Source organism: Phoxinus phoxinus, assembly GCF_949152265.1.
Source record: "Phoxinus phoxinus genome assembly, chromosome: 10".
NCBI classification, from domain to species: Eukaryota; Metazoa; Chordata; class Actinopteri; order Cypriniformes; family Leuciscidae; genus Phoxinus; species Phoxinus phoxinus.
In genome coordinates this window covers 13,081,972-13,109,711 of record NC_136885.1, presented here as the reverse complement: position 1 = coordinate 13,109,711, position 27,740 = coordinate 13,081,972, and the positions used below count along the sequence as shown (strand labels likewise).

The 27,740-nt window shown below is 37.1% G+C and overlaps 2 protein-coding genes across 3 annotated transcripts; both read right to left on the bottom strand.

Annotated features, from left to right (window-relative positions):
• Positions 1 to 3,006: 3,006 nt before the first annotated feature.
• On the bottom strand, positions 3,007 to 17,072 carry cep76 (centrosomal protein 76). The gene is made up of 12 exons (XM_079627164.1): positions 16,679 to 17,072; positions 12,732 to 12,890; positions 12,535 to 12,616; positions 11,474 to 11,698; positions 10,249 to 10,434; positions 9,860 to 9,957; positions 9,181 to 9,309; positions 8,890 to 9,078; positions 8,616 to 8,782; positions 5,561 to 5,894; positions 3,475 to 3,692; positions 3,007 to 3,383 (listed from the first exon to the last, which is right to left on the bottom strand). The coding sequence occupies exons 1-12, from the start codon at positions 16,739 to 16,741 to the stop codon at positions 3,245 to 3,247; spliced, it is 1,989 nt and encodes a 662-aa protein (XP_079483290.1). The 5' UTR covers positions 16,742 to 17,072; the 3' UTR covers positions 3,007 to 3,244.
• An 843-nt stretch (positions 17,073 to 17,915) lies between these two features.
• ptpn2a (protein tyrosine phosphatase non-receptor type 2a) lies at positions 17,916 to 27,073 on the bottom strand. Of its 2 annotated transcripts, none has more exons than XM_079626494.1 (9): positions 26,383 to 27,073; positions 25,288 to 25,378; positions 24,751 to 24,851; positions 23,776 to 23,874; positions 22,426 to 22,563; positions 22,121 to 22,330; positions 21,806 to 21,979; positions 20,651 to 20,835; positions 17,916 to 19,797 (listed from the first exon to the last, which is right to left on the bottom strand). In XM_079626494.1, the coding sequence occupies exons 1-9, from the start codon at positions 26,437 to 26,439 to the stop codon at positions 19,605 to 19,607; spliced, it is 1,248 nt and encodes a 415-aa protein (XP_079482620.1). In that variant the 5' UTR covers positions 26,440 to 27,073; the 3' UTR covers positions 17,916 to 19,604. The 2 variants fall into 2 exon arrangements, with proteins under 2 accessions (XP_079482620.1, XP_079482621.1); XM_079626495.1 differs by having other exon boundaries at positions 18,032 to 19,797; positions 24,731 to 24,851; positions 26,383 to 26,632.
• Between the last annotated feature and the right edge of the window lie 667 nt (positions 27,074 to 27,740).

Genomic DNA, 27,740 nt, shown 5'->3' with positions numbered 1-27,740 from the left:
CGCGTTACTGTAATCCCATTACTTTTTTCAAGTAACGAGTAAAGTAAGGGATTACAATTGCAAAAACAGTAATTAGATTTCCCGTAAGGAGGCAGCGTTACTGCGTTACTGTGATGTTGTTTCTGACTGTCTCGTGGCTTAATTTGAGCCGGAACACGCCCGACGTTGGATACGGAACCTTTTTATTGGATCCGGCACCTCCTATGTCACTATGGAAAATTAATCGCCTAAATAAAATAAAAAAATACTATTTGTGTAGCCAGGGGCGCCGCTAAGGGGGGAAAAGTTAGGACGATTCTAAGGGCCCACGCACTTTTGGGGCCCCCAGAGATTGATTTTAATAATGGAATAGGTGCGGTGGGGGGCCCAACCTCATATTGTTTCATAGGGCCTAAAATTTCTAGCGGCGCCCCAGTGTAGCCTAGTGTTCAATGTTGTTATCGCTGCGCGAATGGGGTATTATTTATTTAATCCGCAACCGCATCACAAAACTCATCATCCGTAAATGCTGATGCGAGCCGCGAGAAAGCCCTTGTCTGTTCTAGAAAGGATGCAGCAAAGATATTTAATGCTAATGTATCATGAGACATCGGCCTACGCTGAGTTTCATTCATTTATGAGGTGCGCGCTCTAGTTAACAATGAAAGTGAAAGTGAACGCGGCGCGCCGGCTCCTCCATGTCACGGTTATTGTCTGCTATATTTGCCTTGTATTTGTTAAATACATGCAAATGGTTGATGAAACATTTCTTAAAATAAGATACAAAAATAATTGAATTTATACAAAACGAAATTCACTTTTAAAGAAAGGCTTTTAACAATGCAATGCAAGTGAACGCGGCGCGCTACCGCCTCAATGCGGTTATTATATTGTCTGCTATATTTGCTTTTTATTTATTAAATACATGCAATTGGTTGATGCAATATTTATTAAAATTAAGATACAATTTATACAAAACGAAATTCACTTTAAAGAAAAGCTTTCTACAAAGGAAAACTCAATGAAATGGTAAAAACATGTCTGACGATTTACAAAAACAAAACGAATCTGCTCTTTAATGTTAAAAGACGTAACTGTTAATAATTTGGAATACAGTCTTGAGAGACTTTCATTTTAATTAGTTTATTGCTGTATTTTATTTGAATCTAATTGAATAGAGGATTTTACAAAAAAATATTTGCATTTTATATGCTGGAATATGCAGAAATATAAGTTAACAGAAGAAGGACTTTGTGTATTTCGTTAAAATATGGTGGACTCTGCAGAAATTGGTTAAATGTTCAACATTTTTCTTCAAGTCTGAGACTGTTGCATTTAATTAAATTTTTGGTTGATGCAATGTGCATAAAGTTAAAATATTGAAACTAATTAAACAAGTTTTAAAAAAGAGAATGTTTAATTTGATTCAATTTTAGATGATGGAATATGCAGAAAGAATATAATTAGGCTGAAAGGTCTGCTTTTATAGCATTTTCAGGTCGTGCATCATGTTTTTGAAGTAAAGTAACTAGTAAAGTAACTAGTAAAGTAACTAATTACTTTTGAAAATAAGTAATCAGTAAAGTAACTGGATTACTTTCTTGGAGAAGTAATCAGTAATCAGTAACTAATTACTATTTCCAAGTAACTTGACCAACACTGCTGACCTGTGTGAGTATCAATTCAGCACTTGCGGGTAGTTCAGTAGAATTAAATGTCCTTATTCCTTAATTTCCGTGGGACTCGTGTGTGGCGCTGATATCTGTCTCTCATTAGCAATCGCGCCCTGCTTCATACCACAGTCATGTTAAAAAAACATGAATGTTTTTACTCATCCATAAATATTATTAGATCCTTCAGCTTGACGACAAGTTCCATAATTCCTCTTAAAGGATAATTCCGGTATTTAACACCTTGAGTCTATATTGTAGTTTGTTTTGGATGAACAAGAGTGGTGGACAACATTTTTTTGACAATGGTTCCTCTCTCGAGTTTTTGACTATAAAAGAATTGGCCATGAACCCATTTAACATTGGAGTCAATGGGCATGTCCGAAAATGTCATTAAAACAGCCAATAATGTTCGTTTACAAAACTGTTAAACTCACCGAGTGGTTAGTGGTGTTCATTGATGATTATAAACAATATATCGTCGCAATATATGATTCCAATCCGTTTATTTTGCTATAGTGGAACTATTTTTTCAGACACTTCACAACCGTGTAACTTCCGCTCAATATTTGAATCTGAAGCGTTAGCACACTCCCGACCACTTGATGGTGATAACCGATGTTTATGTCTCGCGGGACACTCAAAATCGAGCGGGTCCTCCATAATCCACTTTTCATAATCCATGTTACAAGTAACAATTAATGAAGGTTTTGTTTGTTTATTTCGCTTACTCTCCCGGAGCACAGTTGCTCTGCTCGCTAGCCTTATGAGAAACGGAAGCGAGCAAAAAGACTACATCGACCAAATGTAAGCAGCCCCCTTTCCGTTTCCGGTAGCGCATTTATATTAACGAACACTCAGTCCTTCAACAGAATTCAATGGGATTTTACAAAATGACGAATAAAACATGACAGAAACTGTATTTCGCAACACTTTTTGTTTCTGGAACATCAACTAACATCACTAATCACTCGGTGAGTTGCACAGTTTTGTAAACGAACATTATTGGCTGTTTTAATGACATTTTCGGACATGCCCATTGACTCCAATGTTAAATGGGTCCATGGCCAATTCTATTATAGTCAAAAACTCGAGAGAGAGGAACCATTGGCAAACAAATGTTGTCCACCACTCTTGTTCATCCAAAACAAACTACAATATAGACTCAAGGTGTTAAATACCGGAATTATCCTTTAATGCGGCATCAAACTACGCCTTTGTTATTGTAAGAGGTTAGCGACCCCTAGCGGCGAAAAAATTACACATTGTAGCTTTAATTACTCAAAAAATTTCAACAACCGTTGAACAAGTAAGTAGCGGTGTTTTAAATGGCACAACAAAGAAATCAAGCTAAATACAATTAAGGGTATCATAAAATTTATTTAGAAAAATATATCCATAAATACCATTTTGAAACAGTTTCCATATGACACACACACACACATACCGTTCTACTGAACATACATGAGCAGCAAAGATAGTATAACATGTCATACATGCAATTTCAAAACTCATAATAATACTCTAAACCTAGCATACAGTCAGAAGACTTGTGAATTCTGTAAACCTGAGGTGAAAGATCGTGCTGCTTTCTGTCACAGCACGGATCTGTACTTGCAAGCGAACATGATCCATACGGCACAAGCTGACTCTGGATAAGCAAACACACGAACCCTCACCGCCAGTCGCACATGATCCCCTCTGCAGCAAACAATCTCTTCACAGAACGGTGACCTGAGTGATACAGAAGAGAACAAGTTAGTAGATGTTAGTTGTTTGTCTTTGTTAAAGCCATTTAGGAAGATCAGTTTGTTAGTGAAGGTACCGGAGGCAGGTAGCGAACGCCCTGCGCGCATTACGGTGCAAGAAATGAATAGGAAAGCCTTTAAAAGTGTGTCCGTCGGGCACTGCCCTTCTCACAGCATCCTGAAACTCCTCGTTTCCACACGACACACCTGTACAGCGCTCTAGTTCATACGCCGACAGCGCTGCTGACAGCAGGTATGACAGGTGATCATCCCAGACCGTTGCCAGACCAAGATCCTACACACAGACATTACACTTAGTAATTCCAAAAGCATGTTAAAAGTATCCAAGTATAAGTTGATCTGTCAGCCATAGTGTCCTGCTGGTTTTTCAATTAAAAGAAAGTAGTCTTCTGTGGTAAACTGAGATTGAAAAAAAAAAAAAAAAATTTTTTTACACGAATACTCATGTTGCTCCAAAAAACTCTCAAATGTCACTTTCTTCCATTGAACATAAAAAAAATGCACTGGTCTCTTATTCCCATTTTTTTGGTATGTCAAGTTAAAAAAGAAAAAAAAAGAAAAGAAAGTTATGCAATACTTTTTTTTTTCTAGGAGGAACATACGACAACAATTTGTGATGGTCAGTGCAAATGGAAAACACTATCGGTCAGTAAGTTTTTTTTTTTATTAAAGAAAAAAAAAGTCAACAAGGGTGCATTAAATTGATCAAATGTGACAATAAAGATGTTTACTTTCTATTTTACTTCTAAAAAATATTTTTTTAAATAAATGCGGCACTTTCTATTAAATCAAAGAATCCTGAAAATAATTTACACAGATAAATATTAAGCAGGAGGAAGAAATGTTTCTTGAGCAGCAAATCAGCACAGAATGATTTCTGAAGGATCATTGGAACACTGGAAAAAACGTACATTTTAAAATGGAAAACCGGTATAAAAAAAAAAAAAAAAAAATTAAAGGGTTAGTTCACCCAAAAATGAAAATAATGTCATTAATGACTCACCCTCATGTCGTTCTAAGCCCGTAAGACCTCCGTTCATCTTCGGAACACAGTTTAAGATATTTTAGATTTAGTCCGAGAGATTTCTGTCCGTCCATTGAAACTGTATATACGGTATACCCTCCATGTCCATAAAGGTAATAAAAACATCATCAAAGTAGTCCATGTGACATCAGTGGGTTAGTTAGAAGTTTTTGAAGCATCGAAAATACTTTTTGGTCCAAAAATAACACAAAATAAGACTTTATTCAGCATTGTATTCCCTCCCGGGTCTGTTGTGAATCCTTCACAGTTACGCTGATGGCGTAAGACGCTGATGACGTGTTATCTGGTGCGCCCGAGCTTCATTTATAGACTGAGGGAAACGCACGCTGTAAAAGTGTCTCATCCGCGACATGCACATTTACGCACCATTAAAAAAAATGATATCCACGCAAACAATGTAGAATAGCTTGAATATAGCGTGCGTCTCCCTCAGTCTATAAACGAAGCTCGGGCGCACCAGATAACACGTCATCAGCGTCTTACGTCAGCAGCGTAACTGCGGAGTCCTGAACGCAGATTGACAACAGACCCGGGAGAGAATACAATGCTGAATAAAGTCTTATTTTGTGTTATTTTTGGACCAAAAAGTATTTTCGATGCTTCAAAAACTTCTAACTAACCCACTGATGTCACATGGACTACTTTGATGATGTTTTTATTTCCTTTATGGACATGGACAGTATACTGTATATACATTTTCAATGGACGGACAGAAAGCTCTCGGACTAAATCTAAAATATCTTAAACTGTGTTCCGAAGATGAACGGAGGTCTTACGGACTTAGAACGACATGAGGGTGAGTCATTAATGACATTATTTTCATTTTTGGGTGAACTAACCCTTTAAATATGTATTTTTGATCAAACACATTCCAGCCTAGGTGAGCATAAGAGACTTCTTTCAAAAACATCTTACTGACTCCAAACTTTTGAACAGTAATGCAGCTTCAGAAGACTGCATTTTTTTAGTAAGTTTGGACTGACATGAGAGTAAAATAATGACGGAATTTTCATTTTAGGGTTAAAGTTCGCTTTGACTGTATTCAGAAATGCACATTAGCGTTTCAAAGGTTGCTTGAGCATGTGTGTTTTTATTACCTTCCTATGCTCTGCTAATAGGTATCGCATCTCCAGCTCCAGTTGGTTGCTGGCCTCATTGGGAACTACAGAGGGGGAGCAGAGAGGAGGAGTCGGGGGGAGAGAAGAAGTGGAGCCGGGAGCACACACAGATCTCACGGCCTCCTCACTCATGGCCTTCCAGCGGGAGCCGTCTGTGAAGTCAAACACACACAGCTCCACAGCATCTGACGGCTGACAGTTAGCCAAGAACGTCTTGTGGTTGAAGACGCAGCCGAGTGTCCGGTAAGGGTGGGTGGGTTTTGGTTGGGGGACCATGGGAGGTGCATCTGGGTCTATTGGACGGTGGAGGTATCTAGTACAGAAAATAAAGCAGGAACGCTTATCTTAAAGCGAGATATCAACAACTTAACAGGGAGGTTAGTTGATCTCACAAATCTTGCATGTTACATCATCATTTCCACAGAACAGCCTAAAACTTGATATCCATTTGAATCAGACTTACTTGGTAAGTAAATCATACAGTGCTGTTACAGAGTTCATGACTCACTGAATTGCGAAACATTTTTAGTTTATGCCTAATTCCGAAACCAGAAACTGTTACTTGAGCCAACACTTGAGATTTTCACAAACAACTCTCGTACATCTCTACGGTTTACAGAGAATGAGCAATAAACATTTAAAATAGCGGCAGTTCTGTAGGCGAAAATGCCTTGTTGATGCCAGAGGTCAAAGGTGAATGACCAGACTGGAAGCAGATGGGCTTCAGCAGAACACACACCGGGTGCTACTCCTGTCAGCAAAGAACAGGAAACTAAGGCTATACAATTCAACAACATGGATACATCCTGCCTTGTATCAATGGCTCGGGCTGTTGGTGTAATGGTGTGGGGAATATTTTCTTGGCACACTTTGGTCCCTTTAGTACCAATTGAGCATCATTTAAACACCACAGCCTACCTCAGTATTGTTGCTGACAATGTCCATCCCTTTATGACCACAGTGACCCATCTTCTGATGCCTACTTCCAGCAGGATAACACGCCATGTCACAAAGTTCAAATCAACTCAAACTGGTTTGTTGAACATGATAATGAGCTCACTATACTCAAATGGCCACCACAGTCACCAGATCTCAATCCAATAGAGCACCTTTGGGATGTGCTGGAACGGGAGATTCACATCATAGATGTGAATAAAAATCTCTGAGGAATGTTTCCAGCAACTTGTTGAATTTATGCCAAGAAGAATTGACCGTTCGCAAAGACCCGCCCCCTTTAGTTACTGTTGCTATGTCCGACATAGAGGAGCAGAGAGGACACTGACAACACGCTGACAGACAGCACAGACCAGGTTACTTTTCATATTAAACAAAGTCTCACCTTTCAAATTAGATTTTTTTTTTTTTAAAGAAATTTAAACAATAAATACTGTTTTGTGGCTCTTTAAAGCTGCTCATCTCTTCCTTCTAGTTAATTTATATAATTAAATAAACATCAGAAGGAATGTTGTTTTAACCGCGGAAAGGCGTCAGTACAATCCGTTTCTCAAGTTCACATCCTGCATGTTAATCTACCAACTCTCCTGACTGCTTTGTCGGACAAAATGGCGGATGGCGAAGTATGGTTGGGCATATCGCCTGTCAATGAAGCTCCCTGCGAAGGGTCAATTAAGACAGTTCTGAAGGCAGAAGGGGTTCTAAACCCTAGCGAGGTATACCTAAAGTGGCCAGTTAGTGTATAATGATATTGTAAAAAATATTCAAAGTCCCCCTGTAGTCAATAATTGCATCCCTAAAACTCATATTTAATGACATATGACATATAAAATAAAATAAATCCTTTAAAATGAATTCTTCATGCCTTAAAGGGGTGGTTGATTTTGATTTCACTTTTCTAACTTTAGTTAGTGTGCAGATGTTTTTTTATTCTCAAACAGCGACATTACAAAGTTACGACGCTCAAAGTTCAAAGCAAAGGGAGATATTTACTTGCACATAAATTGCTTTTTAAGGACTACAACAAACGGCTGGTTGGGACTACACAAGCTTCCTCCCGGTTTAGTGACATCACTAACCCTAAAATTTACATAAACCCCGCTAATCAAAATGACTAGAAGATAACTATACATAAGCTACATAAATTCATCAATAAGCCATTCAGAAATGTCTACATGTTGTCACCTCCTCTTGAGTCTCTCCATCCTTGTCTGACTCCGGTTTGAACATAAAAGGCGAACATTTTTTTTAACCTTTTTAGTGCATGTCTGTGTGAGGTAAAAGGACACAAGCTGTTGTAGCTGTAGCGGGAGCAGCAGCTCATTTGCATTTAAAGAGATAGACACAAAAATAGTGCGTTTTTGCTTGCACTCAAAAAGTGACAATTTTAACATGCTACATAAAAATATCTGTAGAGTATTTTGAGCTAAACCTTCACATACACACTTTGGGGACATCAAAGACTTATTTTACATCTTGTGAAAAGGGCATTATACCACCCCTTTAAAATATCTTGAATGTAACTCTACACGCTTGCCTCATTTAGTATACATGGTTCTATGAATATGCAAATTAGCCCTGCCTCCACTCATTCGCACCAGCTCACTCGTTGATGATCACACATTGACGTGATTGGTTACAAGGTAGTTTGTGACATCAGAAATTTTGAGACCGTCTTTGGTTCACTGCAGTTTTAAGGAGAAAATACTCAGCAATGGTGTTGAGTTATGAATTTGCACATGGTCTGCCTTAAAGCATATTAAAAACACCACTTATAAACTTATAAACAACTTATAAACAACTTATAAACAACTTTAAAAGTTTGATTTTCACCACAGAGGGAGTTTAAAATTGTACCTCACTATTGAAACAGTTATTTGTTATTGTTGATTGTAATATGAACTTAGTTTGGGAGCATGGTGAGTGACATACCCATATGGTGGGATAAAAATACAAAAAATATATTTTTTTGAAAAAAAAACAGGCAGAACAACCTTTTAAGTCATTTTAATTTAGTCTGAAGCCATGTTAGAAGCATTTAGAAGATAACTAAGAACAATTCAAATGTATGAATTATTACCTGTGTGCAGTGAAACTTTCCCAAAAGGTGATGGAGCCGTCTGTACCGCAGGTCATGACCCAGGTGTGTGGAATGTTCTTGGCTTTGGTGCCCACACATACATAAGCATCCAGTCCAAAACCCAACAACAGACTACACAGCAACGTGGCATGATCCTCACATTCACCCTGACATCAAAAAAACATACATGTTAATAAATGTGATCAAATTTGTCGATGTTTATAAAAACAATACATTCTAATATTTTACTCTAGATTTTTACAGGATGTCTTGCCTTGTTCCTGCACAGAAAGGCCAACATAGAGCACCACTGCTCCTGCCTGACTCCTCCCCCAACCATAGGCGCTCTCTCCTGAGCTAACAGGCTAACGAAACGTGCCGCCTGCCGCGGACTCTCAAGCAACCTTCCGGCACGCAGTACACGTACATATGAGCACACAGGCCGGTTCACACCATTTTCATCCTGGAAAACACACAAGTATTATAAGACATCTGAATCATATACTGTTATGCACCAATAGGCACTTATTTCAACATTCACCAGTACGGTGCTCAGTAAGGTCACCTGTGCAAAGATCTTCACCAGTTTGGACTGGTGTGAGGGTCGAATCTCCAAGAACTCCTGCCACCACTGTTTGGCATATACCAAAAACAGCCTCTCCTTCTCTGCTGTTTTCCGTCTCTCCAGGGATTGCTGGAAAAAGACCATGAGTTTTTTTCAAAAACATTCTACCGGTATTTTAGGCAAACCGTTGTAAAAACAGAGAAATTACAAAAATGAGAAAACTTTGTTGATGATTTACGATCACCTTTTTTGGACAAATTATGTTTAGAGAACAAACAAACTCTTTAAAAGGAATGTTCATCTCATTTATTTTTATTGGACATAATTATTTTCATAAATGTCCTATGTACGGTTCTATGGCCTGCCATAGACTCAGGAGTGTTAGAAGAAAAAGAAGAGAGAAAGACACAATAAATTATGTTTACAGTAATACACATACAATGGAAGTCTAAAGGGCAAGACATTTCAGAATATTTAAAGCCCCCAAAAAAATTGTCTGCATTGTCCTTTTACCAATAGAACTGCTGTTTCTACAAAGATTAACTTTTGTTTATGCATTACCAACATAATTCCAAATTTGTCCCTATAATGTAAATAGGGACTGGTTATAACATGGTTATGGCTGGAGCTAATCACAAAGACTTAAATGAACTGAAGCATTAATATGTTAATGATTCACCTGGGTGGTGATGACATCAGGGCTCAGGGTCTCAGTAAGGGGAGGATACAGTTCCAACTTCAGATTCAGAACACCAGCAGGTACTTTACATTCACTGCCTGGGGAAAAAATACGTTAGCACACGTACATACCTATCAACAATTGTCATGGATTAACAACTTGAAGGGATACTTTAACCAAAAAGGAAAAATGTCCAAAAGTAGATATTTTGAAGAATGTTTCAACTGTTTTTGTCCATACAATGAAAGTTAGTTGGTCCAAAGTTGGGACTCCCCTGACTTTCAATGTATGGACAAAACATTCTTCAAAATATCTTAAAACAGAATTGTTATTTTTAGGTGAACGGTATTTTTGAAAGGAAATAATTGAATAATATGACTTTTGCTTACCCACTCCTAGTAGTTCTACTGAGACACCGTTTTTTCCATTGGGAGCACTGAGAACTGTCCGCCAGTCAAGAAAATAAGAAGAAACGAGTGTCGTGTCCCCAGACGTGTCTGTTTTAATCAGCACCATATGCACTGGATCACAGATGGACAACATGGTGGTAGCATCAGCCATCTTACTAGCATCTCCTGTACCACAACAATACCAGAGTTAAGGCCCTGTCACACAAGGAATGATAACTATAAAGATAACATTAACAATAACTATATCAGCGTCCACCTAGCACAATATCATTCCGTTTATTATAAGAATGCGCAGCAGTTATGTTGCATATGGCTTTAAATACTCAAACTCAGACTGTGCGATTTCAGCAATCCTATTAGATCATTACAAATCACTGTACGACATTGATCTAAAAAACTTGGGTACGACATGTATGCCGTCTGTACGATCATGACACTTATTGAATCGCAGGCTACGGAGAAAGTTACCGTAGTATAGAAGAATAAAACGTCATCAGCATGCACTATTGGTGAACAAATTGGCAGTTGTGGTTTGGTATTTATGTGGGCTGAAAAAAAGAAGAGTAAGCTAAAAAGGAGAAGATGGACACGGTCATTCCTAGGGAAAAGAGGCCAACTTGGCATGCCAATTTTGTAAATGGAGCTCGAGGTAAGTAGTTTTAAGTTTAAGCGCTGTCGCATTGATCAATACGCCGTTTCATGCTGCATTTTTATTGGCTAGTCAGTAGACGTAGGTCGTAGCAGCAAACACACTGAGAAGATCATGCTAAATCTCTGATACTGTCAGAACATTATAACAGGCGATCTTTGGTCACATGACTGTGACAATGGATGTTTTCGAACCTCTCTCACTCACTGTACCACCGTTTAAGAGCCACGACCACAGAAATCACCACGATTGGTCATCTTTTGTCTGGGACAGCCCAAAATCGTACAATGTGTACCGGGCATTAAAGCAGGATGAATTCAGATTGGCTGTCAATGCTTTTATCATTCACCAGATGGAAGAAAGAAAAAAACGCTGTGAAAGTGATTCCAGCGACATTCTCTGTCCCATATCGTTATAGGTGTGTTGTGGACTCTGCTATTCTTTTACATTTAGAATGATTCTTAAAAACATATTTTTATAAGCCTTTACACATGTTCTTGAAATTAGGAGGCGTATGTTATAGACTACTAATATAAGTAGGCTTGCATGAGAAACCTGGGCCATCTCTGTGGACTTCCAGAAGAAAGCCCTCCTGTAGGTCTGGTTCACAAGCACATGGGACTGGTTTGGAGCGGAAGCGCTGGTTGCGGAAGTAGAGATGAAGGGTGAATGTAGAGCACACCTGACCAGGTAAAGGCTCTGGCTCCTGCAAGTGTTCCAGGAAAGCCTTACCACCCAGAACTTGTAGGTAGAGGTATCTCCGTAGTGGACTGATGTTAGCTGGTGAAAGTTTTTAAAGGGTTAGTTCACTCAACAATGACGATTTCATCATGTACACCTCATTTAGTAGACCGAAGGCTCACATGGTTCTTTTCCCAACCATGAAGGTGATATCAATAGATCTTAGTCAGGTAGGGTAAAGGCTTACTTCATTTTTGACAATGAAAATGAGGTTGTGATGGATAGAAGTACAATAGATTGTACTGTTGTTTAACAACATACCAATTGTTAAGCTGACGAAAAAAAAAAGTTCAGTAGACAAAAACTATAAAACAGTTTTGAGTGGCGTGCCATTTTAAAAACTTTAAGTCTATCCCTCACAACCATGTTTTCATTTGTTAAATTCAATTTAGCTTCTAACCTGACTAACGTCTATTACTCAAGACTTTTGTTTCTTTTTCAAAACATAAATGAAGATATTTTTTTAATGAAACCTGATTATTAATCAATTCTGCCTCTCCATTGAAAGTCCATTTCAAGATTGACACTTCAAGAAATGAAGACATTGTAAAAGTAATCGATATAAACAAAGCAATTTAAGTGTTTTGAAGAGACAAGATCGCTTTATATGATGAACAGATTTACATTAGGCTATTAACATTGAGCAACACGCATGCATAGAGCAACATCAGATATGTTAAACAGAAGCTCAACCATGCTTGCTTGAATTTTATGAACATTGTGAAGTTTTAGTGGAAAAGACTTTCAATGAAGGGACAGAAATCTCTTAGTTTTCATAAATGTCTATATTTGTGTTTCAAAGATGAACAAAAGTCTTATGGGTTTGGAACGACATGAGGGTGAGTAAATGATGACCCTCACAAGCAAGCACTCACTTGGCTTCAGCTGTGTGATGTTCTTGTCCACATAACGGGTCGCAGACTTGTTCACAGTATCAGCTTCAGTGTGAGAAACATCCTGGTGAGAAACCAACATTTAAAGAGCTATAAAATTTGCGTTTCAGTGAGGAGATGCATTCTTTTTTGTAATCTCAATGTATGTAATACAGGTTCAAAAATCAGAATACTCATACCACATTTGTAAAGTGGAGATCTTTCATCACATCATCTACGATTCCCCTCCGCTGAAGAGCATGTATGAAGTCTTCCTCAGAGAGCGAGCGCTGTCCATGGTGCCCGTCACCCCTCACTGTCTCCGCTAAAACATCACGAATCTTACCATGGATATCCATCTGAAAATGGGTTAGTTGACAAATAACATTAAACTACCAAGTTTCAGGTATATGTGTGTGTACAGGACAGGTTTAGCTATACTTGTGAGGGCCAAATGTCCTCACAAATCTAGTGAAATATTTCTGTGATGGGTAGGTTTAGGGGTAGGGTAAGGAAACTTGTTTCTACCACTGAATAAAACTATTTAAAAGATAATTGCAACTTTTTATCTCACAATTCTGCAAGTTTACATCTCACCATTCTGACTTTTATTCTCATTTTTTTTTTTACTATTATTTTTATTACAATATTTTTTTTTTGCAATTGCAAGTTTAGTTTATATCTCGCCATTCTGACTTTATATCTCACAATTCTGACTTTTTTTCTCAGAAAAATTCTTAATTATTATTTTTATTACAATTCTTTTTTTCCCGCATTGCGAGATTAGCTTAAATCTCGCCATTCTGACTTTATAACACGCAACTCTGACTTTACAACTTTCAGAATTGTGAGATGATCAATGAACAATTTACCATAGCACACCTGCAGGTAATAGACAGGTGCATAGGAGAGAAGATCAAAAAAGTAAAAGTTCTAAAAAACAAAAGGAAATCCCACACACTATCAATACTTGTACAGTATCATTGGAACGCTATGCAATTAGTCCTCATTAATATAGTGAAACAAATGTGAGTGGGTGTGTGAAGGGCCTAAAATGAACACTCGCCAAGAGCCAAATGCAAGTAAAAATCAGAGTTGGCGATATGAAACGGTATCACTCGCCAGTTGGCCAGTAATATTTGTATGAATTCTAACAATGTATTAACGTGAACGCTGCTAGGGACAATTGACAGGCCAGCGCTTCATCGTCACGAAAGTTTGAGCCTTGACAAGAAGTAGCTAACAAAAGAGAGTTAATTTCATCGTTCGCACTCTGTGAGAGCACACATTCGAAGCACACCCAGAAAGCCGCGTCAGACAGCATGTGAATACTAGACTGAGCTCTCTTTCGCTTGAGCATACAAATTTACACAAAAGTCTGTAAAAAACAAACAAATGGCAAGTATCCTAGTAAACATAGTCGGTTATATCTTATTCTTAAGTGAACATAAACAGTATCAGTAGGCTATATTAGATCCGTGCATTCACTCTTAAAGTGACAGTAGCCTGATATACCTGCCGCTGTCTGTGTTTTAATGTTAATCAAACAACTAAAGGACAAAGAAAAAAATCACTCACTGTTTCTGACTGATTAACTTTGTAACTTTAATAAGATTAATCAATATGGATGTTTAATTTATATAGTGAAGAGAAGACTATGCAGTGTTAAGTGTTTTCTGTAGGCATTACCTGAAAACTACTGTTAGACCTACCTGTAAAGCACAGGCTATTTCATTTGTATCTTCGCTATATTGTATTTATTTGTGATTTTGCTTGTAATTTAATTATTTGTTCTTGTTTTATGACTTAATTTATATTAGGCTGGCAGTTTTAGCTGTGGTATCGAAATTGGATTAGAGAACTGGGCCCGTATGTATAAAACTTCTAAGAAATGCTCTTAAGAATAGTCTCAAGCTTTGACTTAAGTATAAAAAAATACTTAGTAAAGAGTAGGACTTTTCTAAGAGTAGGAGACTTTTATAAAGCAGCTAAAAGCAACTTTCAGTAAAGTATAAGACTGATTATTAAAGTGGGACTTAAGTGCTGTGAACTAAGGACTACAATGATGTGAACCCAAAATGGCCGCCCTCAACCTCTGAATCAGCCAATAGTGACACAACAGCATGACACCAATTATGTAATGTAATTATAATAAAATAATTTAATTAAGACACTGAAACTTTAATTTTTAAAAAAAAATTTTTGCTTTGCATTGTGCAAAATTATCACAAATTAGTACTGAAGGAAAATTGTCAGATTCACCTTTTATTCAAATAGTATTAAAAATGTGTTAAATATTTTTGTAAGCGTATTGTGTAGTTGTGCCTGGAGTCAATTGTTTATTTGTGATAACACAATGAAACATTCCAAATTGTACAGACATAATTGTTAGCCAGGCTGTCAAACAAAGAAATTATGAACACGTGAATAAACAAGAGAGGACAATGAAATATTAATAAATGATTATATTGCAGACAATGTATGATTTTTTTTCTCCTGTGAGCTTTTTAGTTTTTCTAAAACCTGTAGCTGTAGTTTGCCCTTTTTTGTCACTTAATATTCAACAATAATATTGATATGCCTGCATTGACACCATTATATGAGAATTGAACTGAACTGGACCAGAGTGGCTGTATAGGTAAATTAAATAGATAGATAGTTCATACCTCCGGGGGGTCGGCTGCGCGCCTGCCTTCATCTTCAGGCAGGAAATGCAGATTCCGTTACCCTCGGATTGCGAGCTACAGACGGGGCCTACGCCAAAGAACCTTATAACACAATACTTGCTTGATGGGCTGTTAATAAATGTATACTTTGTCACGTCATCCGAGTCTTTCTGGTAGAAATGAATCAACACTGAACTTAAGCAGGACAATGACACTAGTTGCTGTACAGCCAAGACTAACTTTGTTGCATTATTTTCCTGTAATCTATGTAAAGCTTTGAAACAATCTGTATTGTAAAAAGCACTGTAGAAATAAAGGTAACTTGAAATCATTTTGTAAGATAAATACCTTCACTAAGTTTAGTGTTTTGTTCTTCTTAACAAAATATAAATACAAAAATATTTTCCTCATAATTTGATGGTTTAAGCAAACTTGTAGGGTCATTTAAAAAAAACCTTCGCACATCACTTTTGGCCACTTTTGTATATTTGGTGTGGTCAGTGTCACAATAGTGCTATTCAAGAGCCTGCTAACTGTGGACTGAAGGACTCAAGTCATTACAGGTTCACTGCTGCATTTTTCCAGTTGCCAAAAATTATTACTTTCATTTCATTGCTATTTCATTTCTTAAAGGTAAGTTACAAAAAGAATATCTTGATGATTAAACTTTGTTATCGTTTGATCAACTCATTTAACTACAATACATCATATTTTCATTGAAAAGTGCATGGCCGCGTCCTCTCTGCTGCCATCTTGTTACTCCTAACTAGGTTAGGAGACCTCTCCAGCTCTCTTAAATAATTTAGGAGCTGAGACCAAGTCTTAACACTTAGGAACCTTTATGAATCACACTTATTCTTAAGTTTAGGAATAAGAGTAAAATTATGTAATTCTTAGAATTTTGTCAAACTTGAGACTAAAATTTTACTCTGAGTGGCTTTATACATACGGGCCCTGTTCATTTTCACTGGTATCTAAAATGTTGCAACAACAACAGAAAACTATTTCATGGCCAGTAAAAAATGTTTATGGCAGGTACATTGTCACCAGCCATGGGCAGATGTGGCAAACGGTGTGTGTGTGTGTGTGTGTGTGTGTGTGTGTGTGTAAAGGGAAAGTGCATAACTTTGTAATCACAGTTTAGGCTCTTGCGGCGTGACAAACTATTTTTTTAAAGAACAGACATTCCTTTTGGTCTAAATTAACTAAAGTGTAGGCGTAGTATGTGTGGTTGTCATGTCAACCGCCCAAATATACCAGCACAAAATAAAAACAACAAGGCATCGGGGTAAAAAACGTAGCTGCTAATGCATTTCTTTTAGAGCTACACAATTAATTAATATTTTCATATAAAATTGTGTAAAACAGGAGTATAATGGTTTTTGACATAAATAATTTACTCAGTCACATGCGGACTAACGGGCACGTAACATCATTTACGCCGTGATTTGCAAGTAAAAACAAACAGATCATCACCTTACCTTGATTAAATGATCATGAATTATTTGTTTTAATTCAGTAGCCTTTTCTGGTGGCAGGGACATGTTTTCGAGCGTGAAAATACGACAAACTTTTAAACTACAAGTTTATAACTGAACATTTCAAAGTCAACGTCTGCATTAAATGCGGGGATTCAACATATTCATTATATTTATGTTGTTGTATTGCTGGATGTGATGTCGGATGTCAACGCCTCCTGCAACTGACATTTTAAATCCTGGCGGAAAGGCAAGCGGGAATCTGTCGTCACAGCGCCTGTGTATTCGCAGTTGCGGTTTTAAAATACTCTAAAAGCTGTAAGACAAAAAACGAATTACATTACTTTTACAGAACGATGGCGTTCGTGAGCTTTAACGTTTAACGAATTCTGAGATTATAGGAAATACTAACCTATTTTGTTTAATTCAGGCACAGCGTTGACGCCTCTTCATCTTTACGTCATGAAAAGTCGCCTCCTGGATCTTGTAGTTCTCGAAAGAATATTTAACATAAACTAAAACTACACTATAACAGAAACTGCAGTTACTGTAATAACTATAATGCAACTACCTTACATTTAATTTTTCATCTGTACTTATTCAGCTATATTGTGGTGTCAAATATTGAAATTTATCAGTGTTCAAGACCTCTCAGTTTCTATGGGAGAGTGTAGGCTACTTTTTGGCTTCACTGAAGGAGGTTGAAAAGTCCTTTAATTTTTTTTTTTTAATAAAATCTCACATTCATGAATGCAAGTGTGCTAATAACCCAATTTTATGATTTTGTTGATTGAGGTTGGACACACTAAGCTACTCTTTGAATAAGAAAGCTATAATCTTCCAAAGCTCTACACAATATTTATTTGATATTTTATACCCAATTGTACAGTTGTGATTTTGTACTATGTACTATTTTCTAGTTGATTTTCGTTTTCTGTTTTTATATGCATAACTATATAATGTTCAATATTTGCATTACGTTAATAGGCCTATACTGTATACAATAAAAAAAAAAAACTAAAATGGTTCTCGACTGCATTTTCAGTCATTCGAAACTGTCCTTATTGAAAGTCCTCACATAGCATTTTATTAGTTCCTATATAGCTTTTAAATTCACGTTTTGAGGTATGAATATATAATTGATGTTATAAGACAAAACGTTAAAGAAAATCATAGACATTTTACTCTTAAATCCAAAACTACTGTTCTAAAAAAAAAAATCCAGAAGTATCCATGTCTTGCAAATGTACATTCTCTTCAATCTGGACTGACTTAAACAGAGATGACAGAAAAAAAGTTTTAAATTAACAACTGTCAAATATTTTAACTACCAAAATTATCAGAAAATATTTTTTTACGTCAATCTTTTAATTATTTTAACAAAAGTTTACATTTGCATGTCAAGAATAACTCAAGCAACCCTCATACATATGTACGGCTGATGTACTTTGAAACCTGAGAACCAAATATAAACGTATAAAAATCAATAAAAGTTCAAAAACTCAATATTTGGAACAATTTTAAGAGCTTTTAAGAGGTCATCCCTTCAGCAAAGCTTGGCTCCAATAAGACATTTTCCCGTAGGCTATTTGTGACAAGTCAACTGCAAGGAAAAAGGATCGGTCTTTCCCGGTTGGTCACTTGGCTAGATGGAATGAAATTACCACTCCACCATTAGCCACTTCTGGAAATATTGGATCAATTCCTGGAACCATGGCAGGAAGAGACATCTAATTTGACTCGCATTGATTCTGCTAAGTAATTGGCATTAAACCCACAATGAACAGTGTGAGGTAATGGGAGCTGGAAACAAACTTTGATCCTTGGAGACAAAAATAAATCGCTCCAGGCTTAGTTTAGCATCCGTCGTCTAAATATTAACCATAGTAGGCCTAACACTGCACTGATGTAGACATCTGTAAACATGCATCAGGTGAAATCTAACACAATCTGCATTTATTCGCACTCATACATCAGTTTTACCCCACGACGTGCATCGATACCATTTTATAGATGCAAATGAGCTTGAACCAGAGAAGCATATGCACAGAAGATGCCTGAGACAAACAAACAGCAATATTTCTTCTTTAGTAAAGAGTTTACTATGTACATTTTGAAAGTGGAAACCAGACCACTTATTACATTTGGCTGAATCTACAGTCAGTTTATTACTAGAAGATCCTGAGATGTGCATGTACGGAAACTCACTGGGCTTTGACCTACTGAAAACAAACTAGTCACCCTATGAATATCCATGCGCAAACTTGAAGACAGAAGCATTTAATAAACTGACTCAGTAGGACCGGTGGGGGTCTATTTTATTATAGCTCGTTTCCGCCAGGGAATAAAAAATAAAAAAAGGTAATTGCGACTTTTTCATCACACAATTTTGACCTTTTTTTTTCTCCGCACTTGCAAGTTTAAATCTCACAATTCTAACTTTATTCCTCAGAATTGTGAGAAATCAAAATAATTGACTTTTCTTGCAATTGGGACTTTTTCTCTCACAATAACGAGTTATAAAGTCAGAATTGCAAGATTTAAAGCCGCAATTGTGAGGAAAAAAAGTCAGAATTGTGAGTCGCAATTCTCTTTTTTTATTTTGTGGCGGAAACAAGCTTCAATACTATTTAACATTGCTCTGCAGATAAACTGAGACAAAATACTGTACAGTGAGATTCGCTAGGCCTCGAGAACTTACCATGAGGGAATTACAATGTAACTACATCATTCTTTACACTGTAATAACCACGACACAAACATTCAGTAACTCATGTAGAAAGTCCGGGATTGAATGCTTGTAAACACGATCATTCTACATTTTGTCCCTTATCTAAAAACATCCAAGCACCTACTAATATGAGTACCATAATTTGGGTCCCTGGGCAAAATAAAAGACAAGAGGAGGAATCTGTGGGATAAAATTGCATTACTGGGACAGAAAGGCCCAGCACATGCACAGTCCTAGCGCTAATGCGGCACCAGCACCGACATTTAGGAGGATTGGTCTCCAGAACTGCCAGCTCTCTTTCTTTTTCTCCGAATCGCTCAGTTTCAGCTTCATTTCCTGCACCTTCTGTGCAGTGCTGGCTATTCGCTCCTCACGGTTACGCTTGCGTAGGCTGGAAGAAACAGCAACACCCACATGGTTAATAACTTCATATTTCACTTTACAGTACAGAAACACAGTAAAAAAAGAGCTGAACTATATCATTTAATGCATGTCTTTGTTTTAAATATATATTTGATCAAAATTCTGGTTGTTTACTATCCATGTAAATTATCATAAGTATAATTTTTAACCACTTTTGCAATACTGTTCAAAAGTTTGGGAGTAGGTAATATTTTTAAGAAGCTCAACAAGGCTGCATTTTTAGTTGATTGAAAAAACTGTAACAACAGTAATTATTACAATTTAAAAACATTTTTTTTTTTTCAATATAACAAACGTAAACGTAATTTATTTCTGTAATGGCAAAGCTGAATTTTCAGCATCATTACTCAAGTCTTCAGTGTCACATGATCCTTCAGAAATCATTCAAATATGCTGATTTGGTGCTAAAGAAACATTTGTTATTATCATCAATGTTGAAAACAGTTGTGCTGCTTAATATTTTTGTGAAAACTGTGATTCAGGATCGTTTGGTTAATGGAAAGTTTGGAAAGTTCAAAAGAACAGCATTTGTTGGATACAGAAATCTTTGGAAACAAAGAAAAAGTCTTTACTGTCGTATTTAATCAATTTAATGCATCCGTGCTGAATAAAAGCATAAAAAAAAATGTTTTTTACGGACCCCAAACTTTTGAGCGTTAATGTATGTTTTATTTATAAAACGGTTAGTTCCAATCCTTGATTCTGATCGGTCAATAGCTGTGTTTTATTCAGTATAACACTCTTGTTACAATTACAGTTGATATAACTAGACTAGAACAACTCGGCTATCAGTTCACTAGATAAAATAGTCTTTCTCTTACCCAAATGTTTTTAACTCCGTAAGCCGCTCTTCCTTTGGTGACTGTATCCGGTCTCGTTCTCTTCCTGGATCTTGTGGCTCTGTACAAGAGTCAGACTGTCCGTTGTGTTTCTCTGAACTACAGATGGGGCTTTGAGACGATGAAACTAAATAAGCTTCTGGCTCCTGCCATTCTTCATGACGCTTCTGCTTTCAGTGAAAAAGTTTCAGAGTTAGACATACATTACATTGAATGTACATACATTACATGAAATATATATATTATATATATATAGTAGGTCACACTACAAGAATATTTAAAATGAACTAATAACTTATTTATTTTTCATTGGTTTTGAAAGAAGTCTTCTTCAAGTTACAGCTATTTGTTTGATCAAAAATACAGTAAAAATAGTGATATTGCAAAATATTGTTACAATTAATATAACTGAATTTTCAGCATCACAGAATCACATGATCCTTCAGAAATCATTCTAATATGCTGATTTGCTGCTCAAGAAACATTCATTATTATAATCAATGTTAAAACAGTTGTGCTGCTTAATATTATTGTGGAAACTGTGATTTTTTTTCAGTATTCTTTGATCAATATAAATTAAAAAAGAATGAAGGTATCTTTAAAAAAAAAAAAAAAAAAAACTTTGAATTACTTGAGAGCGAGTAAATGACGAGTAAATCAGAATTCTAATTTTTGGGACAATCTCCTTAAAAATAAAAGCTTTTTTTCTGTAAGCTTACGTTGAATTTCACACAAATGTATGCTAACATGTTTGTTTTGACTCTGGCTTAATAACCTGCATTTTGTGTTAAGATGATCACAGTCGGGTGAGATTAGAAAGTTCCGAAAATGACTACATAAATGCAAGCTTAATTACCGTGGAGGAAACCAAAACTTTTAATGGTAGTGTATTTTTTAGGAATAGTATAACATAATATGAGTAACCAAACAGTTGATGGGCCCCATTGACATGCATAGTATGGAGAAAATAAAAAAAATACTATGGAAGTCAATAGGGTTTAGAACAACTTGAGGGGTGAGTAAATGATAACAGAATTGTAATTTTTGGGTAAACTATCCCTTTAATACTGTGTATTGTAACGCTGATTATACTATACTACTCTAAATCAAATATCAAATGTAATAATGCAATCGCACCGTGCTTGATACTTGTTGAGTAGTCTCTTTTAGGATGCTCTTTGCTCCCTCTATGACTGCCATGTATGAAAACCGAAGCTGATCTGGGGTTTGGATAAGACCCATTCGATGCTCTCTCATATCTAACAAAACCTTTTGTATGTCCACAGACAAAGGGTCTTTCCTCCTGTCCATCTACAAAGAGGAAAGGACATCGAAAAGTCAGTTCCACAGTATACACGTCATATATTACACCTGATAACAGCTGCTTGAGAAATGATTACAGTCGCTGTGAAACCTTTAGAATTATTAACTATTGTGTAACTGCAGTCTTACCAAGACGAGGCAGGTGTCAACCAATGAGAAGGTCCCAGACCGCCCTATTCCTGCACTGCAGTGGACCACTGCGGGCCCGTTCTCTGGCCCCAATGAGCCAGACTCTCGAACCTTGAAAAGGAAATTGAGGAATGATGCTGGGGATTCTGGTACACCAAAATCAGGCCACGATGAGTAATGAAAATGGTAGATATCTCTGGTTTCTCCTGTCTAAACATATGGGACAAAATAGAAACAACATTTATTTTTCATGTCTTGTTTGGAGAAGCATTTAACGACGTGATCATTTGGCATTGCATTCACACCTTGCTATTTCGAAGCTCTAATATTCTTATTGTGTAATTGGGTTTGACCTCCTCGGACTCCAGAGTCACCATGAACCCAGTGTCACTGAAATCCATGTCTCGCTCCTCCTTTGACGGCCAGTACTGCGCACACTTCTCCTGTTCAGCGTCAACAAAAAACAGAAAAAGAACACAAGACAGATTTTTCAATCACTTAAAAACTATTTACCACTATTGGAAAGTTTTTTTTTTTACGAAGCAAGCAAATCCACATCTGCTTATGTGTTGAATGCATTACTATTTATCAACATGCTACCAGATTTCACAACAATTGACCGTTCGCAACGACCCACCCCGTTAGTTACTGTTGCTAAGTAGGAGCAGAGAGGACACTGACACGCGCTGACAGACCAGCTTACTTTTAGGTTACTTTTGATATTAAACAAAGTCTCACCTTTCAAATTTGGTAATTTTTTAAAGAAATTTAAACAATAAATACCGTTTTGTGGCTCCTTAATGTGTCTTACAGATCGCTGTAGAGCCTCAGTTAAAGCTGCTCATCTCTTCCTTCTAGTTAATTTATAGCATCAAATAAACATGAATGAACATCAGAAGGAATGTTGTTTTAACCGCGGAAAGGCGTCAGTACACTCCGTTTCTCAAGTTCAAATCCTCCCATGTTAATCTACCAACTCTCCTGACTGCTTTGTCGGACAAAATGGCGGATGGCGAAGTATGATTGGCCAGATCACCTGTCAATCAAACCCCCTGCGAAGGGTCAATTACTACTGTTCAGAAGTTCAAAACAAATGGAACTACCGCTACTGTATTACTGAACAATGATAAAGAATCAGAACATTTTCAAACAATATCCAGGCCATAGTCCTGAACAACGCAATGAATTCTGGGGTAGGCTAGGCCGCAAAGGATCCACCTGTTGTATCCTTCATTGCCGGAGAAAGGAAGGATGCATTTGAAAGATATTTGGAATTGGGACAGCCTTGCGGCCTGCGAACGATGCAGCCTCTGAATTGGGACGCAGCTATAGAGTGAATGTGCATTTTTATTCAGCGTGTCTCTTTCACTCGTTCCGATATGCTTCTCATACGCGTTGGGCTTGTTTACATCAGAGTGTGCGCATGCTTCATTGGCGCAGCATACAGACAGGTTTAACAGGTGAATGAGTTTTCTTAAAATGCATCCTTAAAATTTTAATGATTTACAATAAGGAATTATTTGTGGTATTTTGAAGTGCCCACAATAACAATATTGCGCATGTGTCCATTATCGTGAAATACTGTGTTACCGTGTACCGGTTACATGTCTATAACAAAGCAAGGCAAATACCAAACATCAGATGTGTTCACTCACCGAACCTTTTTCTATAACTCTGTTAAGCATAATAATTGCTTTGCAACGTTGTTCCCAAATCATTAGCCAAAAGTGACCACAAGTGTTCCTCAGGGGACCCTGCAGAAAGAGAAAAGTATCTGCAATTACATTACGGAATATGCTAACTATTTCAACAAGCTGGCCAATGCCAAAAAAATTTAAACAATCTATGAGACATCCTCCTTTGTGCTACAAAAGGCTGTAAAAACTGTTAACTCTTTCCCGGCCAGCGTTTTTTGAAAAAAATTGCCAGCATTTTTGATAATTTTAACAGAAGTTTCATAGCCCCCAGAATATTTAGTTGTATGAATATCTGAAAATGCAATCAAAAGAAAGAACAGAGCCTCTGCTTAAAAAAAGAATTAAAAAAAAGTTTTATTCTAGCTTAATTCATTCGTTTTTTTATCAGTTTCAAGTTTCATAAAAAGCTACATTGTCAAAGCCTACATCCAGATCGGATTCAGAATGATGATCAAAACGTAGATCGAGTCCATCAACACCCCCTAATGCTTACACAGTCCTATAGCTCGTCCTGGGTCGACATTTCATTCGAAAAAGTTATGCAGTTTTGATTTATATGCCGTTTAATGTTGATGATGATCGTGTTATTTTACATATGCATCTGACATATGCTATCGCTTGTTTCTGCATCTTCTTCGCATGTGTTTTGAGCAGGAGATTCGGTACTCTTTCAGAAGATGTGTAACAGCGCCCCCTACCGTAAAACAGTGAAAACAAGGAAAGCCTAAAAATTCAGTCAGTGGCGGGGAAAGAGTTAAAATGGTAGGTTTCAAAGTTTGCTAAACTTTAAAAATTCTATGAAAACAGGGCGAATGTGTAAATTAAACTTCGTTTAAAACAACCGCATGTAAATGTGTATTTAGGTCACATAACACATCAATGCAAGTTAGCAAAATGCAAACAGTGGACTTACTTTTTCCATTACTGTCATACCTGTGTCAATATGTACCTTCTCTGGGCCTCCTCCACGGTAATTAAGCTTGCATTTATGTAGTCATTCTCGGAACTTTCTAATCTCACCCGACTGTGATCATCTTAACACAAAATGCAGGTTATTAAGCCAGAGTCAAAACAAACATGTTAGCATACATTTGTGTGAAATTCAACGTAAGCTTACAGAAAAAAAGCTTTTATTTTTAAGGAGATTGTCCCAAAAATTAGAATTCTGATTTACTCGTCATTTACTCGCTCTCAAGTAATTCAAGTCTATGTGGCTGTCTTTCCTCAATGGAACCACAAAAGGTCACAATTTATTTTCACTGCATTTTTCTTTCATACTTAATGAAAGTGAATTATTCTGATTAACATCCCCCTTTGTAGTTCACATACAGAAAAGTCATAGAGATGTGGAACAACATGATGCTGAGTAAATACATTTTTTTTTAAAGTAAATAAAAAACTACCCATTTAAGGACAAGGTTACAAAATGAGTGAAACATTGTTAAAATGGTTTACACGGAAGAAACTTACAGGGACTGACGTCTCTATATCTATTCCTATTGCGATTTTCTGGGAACTTTGCCACTTTGCAGGCGCACTCCTGAGACTGGTTACGGATTTCCTAGAAAGAGATTACAAAATAACAAACATCATTGTAAGAACCCTAAGAGCCATCCCTTTAAAAAAAATCACTTATTAAATATTTAAAGCTATTCTAACAAATGGCAAAAAGAGGAGGGAGTGTTTTTAACATTGAAATAAACAGCATAAAAAGATAATAATATATCCTTTAAATAAGGGGGGTTGGGCAAGACTATCTGGCTGAGTTTTATAGAGAACTGACAGCTTCGGTTCTTCAGTTCTTGGGAAGTGCTCATCAGTTCTCAGAAACCATATCAGTGCATGGTTGCGTCTCAAAACTTCGCGAGCTCCCTAACCTGACAGCACATTTAGGCATCATACACGCACGCGGGGGGGTTTGAAGGCGGCAAAAATTACATAGCATTTAGGGTGCTAGGCCTGGGAACTCAATGTGGTACCTAAAAAATACAGCACGAGTCAATGGTCTGAAAATGCTGTCTAGGTAAACAGCTCACTAGGTGTTGAGACACAGCCCACGTGTTCACAGGAAGCCCTAGTGAGCTGCTCTAATGTACCGCACTGTGAAACGAGCACTCATGCACTTCACATTGCTGCCAGTCAAGTTGTTTTGACATATGGTATTTCGCTGTATGGTTTACTACAATACTACGCTGCCTACTCATTTTGCTTATTGGCAAGAATGAAAGATATATAAACCAATTCAACTCAATATTCTTGTAAAACCATAAACACTCGTGTAACGTTACAGGTTTACCGAGCTGAAATGATTCACAGAAGAAGATTATTTCAGATTTAGCAGCAGGCAGTAAGGTAATGTGGACCGCATTTCTCGGTATTACGCGCATGCGCAGTAACGCAAACCTGAATTAAACATTCGTTCACACGGGCCGAGTACTTGTCTAGGACTATTAGATAAACATTGCAAATCTGCCAGGGCAAAATACTGCAGGTGTCCCAAGCGTTCATCTAAGGAGCGACTCATATTTAACCTAAAAAATAAAAATAAAAATGAAACGGACTTACATTATAAAGGTTTTGCCACTGTCCAGTTGAATCGATGTTCTCAAACTCCTGATCCATTTTTTTCGGGGTTATTCAAACGAAAAATGGTTCAATCAAATGTCGTCTGAGATCAAACGAGGGGTCACTATTCCATTGTTAGAAATGGTCATGATCCCGTGAAAACGGCAAGAGGAACGGTGCAGTACGATGTTAACCCTCATCAAAGAGGATAAAATTACTAGCACTTTCAGCACCCCCATCGGCTACTTCCGTGTGCCAGTCGAGAGGAAAGCGAGAAATGGCGCCCTCTGTCTGCAAGAGTCGACATGGCAAGCTTGATTACTTCCAGGGTAGTAGTGGAGATTCATTCCAATAACTAGAATCTTTTGAATCACTTCACTTATAAGATTCATTCACTGACTCGCTCTTCATCAGGACAGGTGACAACGTCGCGATGGAGACAAATCGTGCTGAATTCGGAACCGCGTAGGCTACTCTGCCATAGAAAGATAATAAAAGTATAAAGTCTTTGGTAGATTGTGGTTCCGAATACATGAGCATGTCTTTACTCAAGCAAGTGTCACGAAATGTATTTTGTCTGCAAATCACGTTTCTCCTCAAATGCCTTGGCAGCTCGTTTATTTCCTCCACATTCACGAGGGACAAACTAGAAACTTTATTCAGCGAGTCAAATGTAAAGATTCGTTCAATTAGCGATGCCGATTCGTTCACAAATTATACTTCCAGGAAAAATCAATGAAAAAAAGCTCTAGTCCTTTTAGTGATCCTCTATTTTTTGTATTTTGGTCCCATGAGGGACATTTAGGCCTATATAACATTAAATTATATTGAGAAATAATAGTTTCTGTAGAATAACTGAAATTACAATTAAGAAAGGATTTAGGGTGGCCACATTAGCGAAATTTTGCTTAAAAACTCTTACGAAACCATGTTTTTATTAGGCTAGTTTTATTGCTTTTATAGTAAATGTGTAGCTAAACATTTTTGGCGGATTATTACCAACCGCAGTTTTACTAGGCTATTTGTATGGTTATGGTTAGTTAGTGCTATATGGTTAATTTTTGTAAGGGAAGGCCTACACATTGGTGGAGATATAGGATGCAACTCATTTCACGTTTAAACCAAACAGGCTTTAATGTGATTAATGAGGTGAACGAGGAGGTAGTTATGTTCACGTGCTCGAGACCAGCTGCTTCTCATAAATGGCTAATAAGATAATGCTTTTATCCCCCTCACACCTTATCGTGCATTGTACAACACAATCCCCAGTCATAGGCGATTGGATAGTCTGACTGTCTGTCTAGTAGTGCTTGTTTGTAAAGACCATATCCATCTCAAATGGCTGCGTTCACCTTTAT

Bases quoted from the DNA above. Each gene is read 5' to 3' on its own strand.
- cep76 (XM_079627164.1), bottom strand. From the start codon at position 16,741: ATGTCCCTGCCACCAGAAAAGGCTACTGAATTAAAACAAATAATTCAT. The intron at 11,699-12,534 runs GTGAGTGCTTGC...AACTTTCACCAG, and splicing joins CATCACACAGCTGAAGCCAA to CTAACATCAGTCCACTACGG. The intron at 8,783-8,889 runs GCAAGACATCCT...TTTTGATGTCAG, and splicing joins CCTTTCTGTGCAGGAACAAG to GGTGAATGTGAGGATCATGC.
- ptpn2a (XM_079626494.1), bottom strand. From the start codon at position 26,439: ATGGATCAGGAGTTTGAGAACATCGATTCAACTGGACAGTGGCAAAAC. The intron at 24,852-25,287 runs GTAAGTTTCTTC...TTTTGTGTTAAG, and splicing joins ATATAGAGACGTCAGTCCCT to ATGATCACAGTCGGGTGAGA. The intron at 21,980-22,120 runs GTAAGACTGCAG...TCCTCTTTGTAG, and splicing joins TTGACACCTGCCTCGTCTTG to ATGGACAGGAGGAAAGACCC.